General features: G+C 45.8%; 1 protein-coding gene across 1 annotated transcript in view; it reads left to right on the top strand.

Annotated features, from left to right (window-relative positions):
• The window catches only part of T265_01253 (hypothetical protein), a gene marked incomplete at both ends in the record, with an annotated part of 17,178 nt that extends 14,133 nt beyond the window's left edge, over nucleotides 1–3,045 (top strand). Inside the window, one exon of the mRNA XM_009165238.1 lies at nucleotides 2,023–3,045. Coding sequence (XP_009163502.1) covers nucleotides 2,023–3,045 — 1,023 coding nt within the window. The remainder of the gene's footprint in view (nucleotides 1–2,022) is intronic.
• Nucleotides 3,046–9,566: the final 6,521 nt, after the last annotated feature.

The raw sequence follows: 9,566 nt of genomic DNA, 5'->3' as shown, positions 1-9,566 counted from the left end.
GACGTGCGACAGAACCTCCATGAGTCATCACAGTGGAATCCAAAGCAGCAGTCGGTTGGATAGCCCTCTCAAGGGGGAGGTGTTCGGGGGCCAGCCGTCCCTAATGACCGAACATCACATCAGTTGGATGCATGTGTCACGTGCAGGACACGGGCCAGACGTAGGCATGCCCTGATTGGTCAGAATGCCAGCCAATCCGAGTCAAGCACCTTGACTCGACGGTTCTCGCCCCCTCACGGACATTCTGGCACGACCTTGTGGAACACTCTGTGACTACCCTATATATAAACAGTTGTACTGATTTTCCTTTGTCTCCATAAAGGGCTGTGTACAGCTACCGTGCCTTTTGCTATACCATAGTGGGTGGAGCAGGAAGCCAAGGGACCGACACAGAGTTGCACTACCTTACATCAAGACATAACACTGCCATGCCGCTCGAAAACGCGAGGGCTGAAGTACTGCCAAGCTGCCCAAGCCAAGACAGCAGCAGCCTGGATGTAGAGGTTAGCTTCGGACCACGGATCCTCCGGTTGGTAACTCTGCGCCCTAACAACTGAGGGTTCTTGAGCAGATTTCATTATAAAACCTGAGTAGCATTCACCTTGTGTTATTTGCTTGATTATCACGTATTCATGGACTCACGCACTCATACACACGATCGAAGTTTTCCCATAAGCTTCTCGGGTCGAGTTTGTTCTTACCGTTCACCTGAAACAAGGGTCGCTAGCGCTCTTAAAATTCTCAGCAAACAAAAGTAAGCTAACAAACGGGAGTACTGACATAAAAAAAAGCATCGTAGTGTTCTGAACTGGGTACTAGATATAGCGTGAAGCGGTAATGAAGGGTAATTCCACGCACAAATTACCCAAAATAAAAGAAACTGTTACCCAATAAAAGTCTGCACCCTGAGCATGAAAATTCTCTTTCCAAGCATCCGCTGTGTAATGATGGCTAAACCTTGTTCAGACATGGCGTTAGTAAAACCTAGGTCCTCTTGGATCCGACCGCATTCCAAGGGAAGCTTTTCAAACACTCCAAGACACACTAATTAATTAACCACAGTCCGTTGGACACCCTGGATGAGGGTTGCGTCCAGAGTAGACAGCTTGGTTGGCATATTCAAGAAGTGGCCTGACTCAGGCCCCATAGATTATCTGGAAGTCTGTGCAACTAATATGGGGGTGCACCGAATCATCTGTAGGACGACGAATGCCTCTGAGCAAGTTTCTCATGATGCAGTGAGGAGGATATGTTTGAAGGGGGCTGGATACCGAGATCCTTTTTGGTATCTAATCTTGTGGTATCTTCGGATCCATCCGAACCATGCGCGACGAAGGCGTTCGCTCAGTCTCCTCCGAATGACATGCGGACGCGTTTTTCGTCGTTCACTGACCACCGCCCGGCGATGTCGACATTCATTTAAAAGCTATTGACGTTGGAACTCCAGGATTTTGAGTTATCCGCAAAAAATAGACGTGGACTTGAAATAACATCGGAAAGGTCGTCGAGACAACAATGGTCCCAAAACGGAGCCTTGTGGAACTCCAGTGGCGAAGTATCAAAGTAGAGTAGGTTGAGGCGATTTTCACTCGGAATGTTTCATCTGGCAGGAACGTCATAACCCGGTGTAGAATCTCTATATGAATCCCATAAGAATGGAGTTTGTGGGGCAGCGGGACGTTTGGGACTCGATGGAGTGGATGTTTCTCATGCAAGAATGGTTTAGGAGAAATCCGAGTTGCGCTGGGGATCAAAGGTCATTGGTACTCGGGTGACTTAGGGTGGCCCAATTCAGAATGCGTTCCATCGTCTTGCACGGCATGCTAGTGGCGGTACACTACTCTGATTGCTGAATGTGAGCTCAGAAGGCTTCTTCTGTTTTCATCAACATGAATCACCATGAGCCACCGCCTTCGGAGAACCAGTGTCCACACTAGTCTCGTGGCTCGGATTCATCCATTCTGGCGGGCGGTTCAAGTTGCGTGCTCGTGGTGTTGGTTCGCATTTTGATTTCGGATATAGCTCACTTTGATAGTCAGTTTGGGCTGCGTAGATATGGATACCATCTGTGATGTGTCATCCTTGTGCTCAAATTGTGATCTACCCGTTTCGGACTCCGACAAAGCTTTGAAATGTGATATTTGTGCAACTTGGGAGCACATAGAGTGTTCCCACATTCACTCATCCATCTATGCTGCTCTCTTGGCTCATCCCAGCGATAACTTATCATTTACGTGTACTAGATGCAAATCTATCTCCACATCACCTTTAAGGAAGAAACAGAAATCGAAGAAATCGAAGCGATATGCACCAGCGCCATCTAGCGACCTGCAAGACAGTCTTGTTCGGAACGTTCCAGATGTCAACTCTGTGGAACCTTCAGTAACTCTTAATGCCCCCATGAGGTCATCCGATTGTACTGATGAACAGAATACGCAATCACCTTGGTTATCAACGAAACGGAGACATCGTATGAAAACCCGGCCGCCAGCTCATGACCATGAGGTCGTTGAAAGTTTACCTGTCAGCTCCGCAAGCGCGATCCAACCAACTGTTTCAGGAAACCGAGAAACACTCAAGTTTCCACGCGATCATTGTTTGATGCTGTTTGGATCGAAAGAATCTGGTGAAGAAGGCGCACAGGCTAGATACAACCATGATCTGAATCTGCTCCAGGGACTTGTTGATAAACTAGCCGATGCTGATGAACCAGGAATTCGAGTTCGACGAATTTTACGATTAGGAAAACGAGTTGCGGGCATCCACCGACCGCTAAAAATTGTATTCGAAAATGCAGACGCTCCCAAGCACTTACTTTCTCGCGCATGGAGACTTAAAGGTATGGATATTTACATCAGACCAGATATGGATCCATCTCAGCGAGCTCAGCTCAAAGCCGCTGTCGTGGAACTTCGAAGGCGCACTCTTGAAGGTGAAAATGATCTACGTATCGTAAATTTTCGAATAGTCAAATGGCGTGCATTCATAAACCGCCCGGTCACCTTAACAGCGCGCAGCCAGAGTCATTCGCTGGCTTGCGTGTAGCTTTTATGAACGTACGCAGCCTTTTATCGAAACAAGATGATCTGCGGCAGTGGGTTTCTGATGTAAATCCTGACATTCTTGGTGTTGCAGAAACCTGGTTGGATTTGACTGTCCTCGATCAAGAGATAAAACTCCCTGGCTATGAGCATTTTCGTTGCGATCGTCAGCAGCGGCTTCATGGTGGGGTGCTCCTCTATGTGAAGTCGGACATACGTTGCCGGTTACAAAACACTTATTTGAGTAATGATTGTTACTGTGAACAAATTTGGTGCGAAATCATCACGACCAAAGGCAATTTTCACGTGGGAGTGCTTTACAGAAGTCCAGCTAATATCTCTTCCGACTGGATTACACGAGCTAAGAATAATCTATGCGCCCGAAACGTGCTACTTATGGGTGACTTCAATTTTCCCCATGTAAATTGGTCCAGCTATACGGCCCTCCCTGGTTGTACCGACTTGGAAACCACATTTCTCAATACGGTGCTAGAAATGGGATTGATACAGCATGTGCATCAACCGACGCGGTCTCTGCCTTATCAGATTCCTTCCTGCCTAGATTTACTATTTACTCAAGCCGAGCAAAGATTGGATTATTTATCAGTTTCTGAACCACTGGGCACTAGTGATCATATGACATTGTTTGCATATCTTAGGCTTCCACATCATCGCACTCCACCGCGATTACCCCAGAGAAATGTTTGGAAAACAGACTTTGATGCTTTATTAATTGCGGCAAATTCGATGGATTGGACACTACCAACAGAAGGATCCGTTGATACATGTTGGCTTTCTCTTAAAGACAAAATATCATGGCTATGCGAACTATATACGCCTGTTCGACATTGCAAATCAAATCGATGTCGCCCACCCTGGTTCGATCGCGAGCTTGTAACGTTGACCAAACGCCGCCGAAAACTGTGGAACCGTTATAGACAGTCTCGTGATCCCGTGGATTATGCAACTTATAAGCAGCAGCGAAATTCATGCAATTTTACGAAATTGAGAAAACGCCAAGCTTATGAAAACTCTCTCGCCGAATCGGCCAAAACAACGCCCAAAAGGATTTTTGCTTATGTCAACAGAAATCTCAAATCCTCTGATGAGCTACCGTACATACAAGATCAAGATGGCAATACCATCACCTCAGACTCCGCGAGGGCCACTGAGTTTGCCTGCCACTTTTCTTCTGTATATGCCACAAACCCCTCAAGAGACAGTCTTACTGGTTCCTGCGCGGTTAGATTGGATTCGTTGGTGTGTTGCACCGAAAAGGTGTGTTCTCTGCTTCTGTCGCTCAATACGGCAAAGTCCGCCGGTCCTGATGACCTCCATCCCGTAATTTTGAAGACATTAGCACCAGTCATTGCACCTGCAGTCACGACTCTATACAATAAATCCCTTGCAGAAGGCGTGTTGCCTCAGGAATGGAAAGATTCAGTTGTTCGGCCGTTCCCCAAAGGCGGAGATCTTTCTCGAGTCACAAATTACCGTCCAATCTGCCTTACTCCCATACTCGCTAAGGTTCTGGAAAAGATCGTGAAGCAGGCTCTGTTGCATATGCTGGATGAATTTCAAATTCTTACGCCGGCACAACACGGTTTTCTTCGCGGCCGTTCTTGTGTGACCAACATGCTCACTGCTCGTCATCACTGGTTAGCCGCTGTTGACGCTGGGCATGCTGTTGATGTTATATTCGTGGACTTTAGTAAGGCGTTCGATAGGGTAGACCACACTGAACTGATAAAAAAACTGCAGGGCTACGGCATAGGAGGGGATTTACTTCGTTGGCTCAAATCGTTCCTGCATGACCGACGCTGGAAGGTGAGAGTAAACGACCACTGTACAGACTGGTATACGTCACCTAGTGGCGTACCTCAGGGAACGGTTTTGGGTCCAGTTCTGTTTCTACTACATGTGAATGATCTACCAGGGGTCCTACAGTCGGCAAGTCTGTTATTCGCTGATGATCTTAAGATATGGAAACCTATTGAGTGTGACGAAGACCGAGTGGCTCTTCAGCATGACTTAGAACGTCTGGTGGCGTGGTCCTCTGAAAGGAGGCTTCCGATCAACCCGGCCAAATCAGAATATATATGCCTGGGAAAGCCAACTTCAGATCGTGTATATCATCTAAATGGCCAAAAATTGAAATCGGTCTCATCAATCCGAGACTTGGGCGTTCAAATCCGTTATGATTTAAAGTCGAAGGACCACACGAGCGCTGTGTATAAGAAGTCTCTTCGCATTTTGTGGGCATTGAAGCGAAGTTTTTCGATGTGGACGGAAGAGTTAGTTTTAAAACTGTATCCCACCATGATCCGGCCTATATTGGAATACGGTGCACCAGCTTTCTCCCCACTTACGAAAGCCGAAGCCCGAAAGCTCGAACGTGTCCAACACCTCGTTACAAAGATGGTTCCCAGTCTGCGGAGTCTTTCTTATTCTGAGAGATGCAGCAAACTGAAATTGTTCACACTTGAATACAGACGTCTCCGGATTGATCTCATCTATGTTTTCCGTGTTTTGTGCCTAAACCATTTTCCGCAGTTGATGTTCTTGTTTGACATTCCAACAACCAACATCACCCGAGGACATCGATTTAAACTTACTGTCACACGCATGGACAATGTGCCTCATGGGTACAGTTTCTCTCGCCGCGTTGTGTCATTTTGGAATCGTTTACCGGCAAATTTCGTTCAGTCAGAAACAGTTCAAATTTTCAAACGTAATTTAGATGAACATTTATCTGATCTATGCTTCTGTGAGGATATCTCCTCCGCTCTGGTCCCGAAAGTCAGCTTCTCCACTAGCGGACCAAGGGCGTATATGGAATGATATTCGCATTTTTTTCTCTCGATGGAGTGTACACAGAATTTTTTTCTTTCGCTCCAAATATATGATTCTGATTCTGATTCTGATTCTGATTCATCGCATGCAGAGCAGCAAGACGGGGACAGAAAACCGCACGAGGGCAACCAGACAACTTATCTAGTTTTCAAGGTCACAGACAACTCAGATTCACTCAATCACTGAGTTGAAGAGAGATTATCCTTCGCGTTTTCTTTTTTCCAGAGCAACCGCCGAAATTCTCACATCAAGGGTTCACCAATAAAGTAAAAAGCATCCTTAGCACTGTAAACCCGTCTAAATTGATGATCGATTTTAGACACCTCTCTCTCCATAAGACGCTGCGAGAAGCCTACATGTTTCTGTGTCGACCTATCTCATCCATCTACGTAAATGATCGGTAGCCTTTACACCACATAAAATCTTTTATCTGTCCTTCCGAGTACGCTCGGTTGTGAGTTTTGGGAAACCTCAGTGCCCTAATAACACCCGGCTGGAACATAAATTCGGGGGTGTCCCACTGTATTATATATATAAATATATATATATATATACAAATGATTACACCAGCTCCAAGGAGGATATCCTTGTATTAATTCAGCCAATGTGGCTGAAAAGCGACTGGAACTGTGAAGGACGTCATCCACTACATATGCTAAAGTTTATCTTGGTCCGTCGGTTGGCAGCTTTAAGAATTTTCAGACTAGGTTTCAGTGAACAGTTCAGGGATCCCGCGGGGGTAAACAAAAGGATTAGATCACAAATGCGCAATCTCATCGGCCAAAATGACGTTTATCTGCTGGGAGGAACTTGCTTTAAAATCTCGCCGAGTTGCATTGCCAATATGCCGGGTACAAGCAACACACTCACCGGTCCGCGCTGTTGAGGAAATTGGACCTATCACTGAGACAAGCCTGGCATTGTATATACTCAACTACGTGCACCGAGCACCGTATTTTTTCTGACCCACCGGCATGATGGTTTTCTAAGCAGACGGAACTGTGCGTTTACATCCCATTTGCGGGTAATATACTACCAGGGGGCGTAACTTAAGAGACAAATCGCTGGTCAATGCGGCGCTGCAGCTAAAGAGCTAGTGTTATGATAAACAAAATACCCACCCAATGTCCACATGAGCCATATGGTTAAATGTGTGCAGGCTGTTTGCATTAAGTCTGTGAGCAAAACTGCATGAGTGTTATATATATATATATATATATGAGGAATAGGTGCTTCCTGATAGCTGTTCGAATACAAAAGTTGCAGAATATTACGTCGAGCAAACACTACTTCTACTGACTGCATTCGTGGCGCCAGCTTCTCTATCACAAAAGCGTTCATGGGATACGGTTCACGAATCATTTCCCGAGACTAGCTGAATAATTTACGCATTGTAGCAATCTGTTCGCTTTCGATGAAGACATGCATAACCGGACGCCAACGACCCATGCCATCCGTGATCAAGAAGGTGGGCAGCTCGCATATACAGATCAGATATACGTTGCTTCACCAAAACTCATCGAAATCGGTTTAGACCGTGTGTTTCGCTGATATCTGCGACCCCTTGGAAACGCCGGAACAGGGTTATCTGTTGTCATCTGGTGAAGCATATGTAGCCGCAATGACCTTTCCCACTCAAAAGCAGCCACAATTCCGGACTCTGAAAGATTTGCCAGTGCGGAGGGTGTGTTATTTTCCACAATAAAACACGAATAACAATAATACCAATAGTTGGGCCATGAGCAGCAGTTACATCGTGAGGATGGCGGACAACGACATAGCAAGGTGGAAAGCAAGAGGAAAAAGACGGGCTTACCAACATAGGTTGGAAAACAAAAAACCACTTCAACGCGGACTTCTTCCATAATGTTCTTGCATGACGAACAGAGTCGCGTTTACTGAGATCTTAACCTAAGCCAAGACCGAGTGACAGATGTCATTTTTCGACAACTCAAAAGCATTTGATCGAAACCCACATGCCCCTCTGTTTCACAACCTCGAGTCTAATGGGATTCAAGGAACAAACTACACTGGACTAAGGCGTTCCTATCAGACAGAACATTCTCAGTACAAGTAGACACGACCCACTGTTCTGAGGTATCCGTTAGGGTTCCACTAGGCTCCGCTTTCGGACTTATTCTGTTTCTGATATACTTCACCGACCTTCCAGATGTTCTTGCAACTCCACTCCTACTTTTTTCAGACGAGGCGAAACCCTGGAGTTCTAATGCCGGCGCACCCGAACGGATGTAAAACCTGCAAATCAGCGGTCGTCGAACTGGCACTTTCGTCTGAATGACGAAGAATGCGTTCAAATTTCATTCGGAGGGGACTCAGCGAACGCCCTTCTAAAACCTTATTAGAATGAACTAGAAGGCATTTAGAGGATAGATAGCAAAGATCATTTCGGTATCTGGTTTTTTTGAAAGGTGCCCTTCTCATTTCCCCATGAGATATCTGCCCAAAAACACTCATCGTTCAACGGATGAATCGGCACACCTTCTCCATTATTTCTCGCAAGAACTTCCAAATACTCTGTGGAGTTTACTGCAGATCGAATTATAAATGTAATCAGGACGCAGGTGCGTAATCTCCTCTGAGAGTGTTAGATGAGTCGCAGCGAAAAATGCGTGCTTTCCTTGGATCCGTAGAAAATTAAGCGCGTCTCTTGGTGTGCGATCTCTTTTCCTAGATTGTAGTCGCTTCTAGGGATATATAATTCTTACTTATGCTCTGTTCGAACAAGGTTTCACCAATGTGGCGTTTTGTATCTTTGTTTTACTTCCCGCTCGCGCTCGGTCATTCGTGAGTCTCATGTACTAACTCTGGTACCAAAACATTTCAGACCACCTTCGGAATCTATTATATGTGCGAACTGTTCAGAAGAAGACTTCTGGACCAACCTAATTGGATTATTGTTTATTCGCTGACCTGGGTCAGCGACGAACTATTTTAAAGAGAACAATTTTTATTGAGTCTGTTCCATCGGATCTCTTTTCTTTGTATACCCAACCTAGCGTAATTATTTTTATTTCTTTGCCGCACACTCCTGGTAAACTACTTATTGGGTAGCCAGACCACTACACCAACGTGTATTTTACCGTTACCCAGCTAACACACGGTAGGTATATTGTAAGAAATTTTTCAAGCTCAGAGCGCACACTTTCATTAGGCAAAAGTTTTATCATTTCGGGTATTTGCTGCAGTTGTGGGCGCTCCATGTAGAACCCAGTTCAAAGGACTATTAGACACTTCTATGAGAGTCCATGGGCTGGAAATCTTACTGCTCCGCGTTGGAAGCAGCGCTAAACCACTTTTCCGCTTGTGCCTTCCAAGTCAGCCGCAGTATCTGAACAAAACTATCAGAACTGGCGCGAGAGACATGGTCGAAAGCCTCGGTCCTAAGCGTCAATCAGCGAGTCAATAAATTTCTTAGGAACGGCTAGCTCATTTGCTAAGCATGTGTGCTTGAACTAAAACTGAAAAACCGTTGCTTGCCTGACCTTGGGTGGTTGAGTATGTGGTCAGGGTGGCGAAAGGCACGCGAAGGGATGAGGAAATGGTGAAACTCAAAGTTTGGACGAATGGAAAGGTTCGTGTCAAAAACATGGTTCACACTGGAACAGGACAGACTCACTGGGGGGATGTCTGATGTAAAAGATATTGGTGCCG

Source organism: Opisthorchis viverrini (assembly GCF_000715545.1).
Source record: "Opisthorchis viverrini unplaced genomic scaffold opera_v5_13, whole genome shotgun sequence".
NCBI lineage: Eukaryota > Metazoa > Platyhelminthes > Trematoda > Opisthorchiida > Opisthorchiidae > Opisthorchis > Opisthorchis viverrini.
The sequence above is the reverse complement of the archived record's forward strand: the minus strand, read 5'-3'. Positions and strand labels throughout refer to the sequence as shown.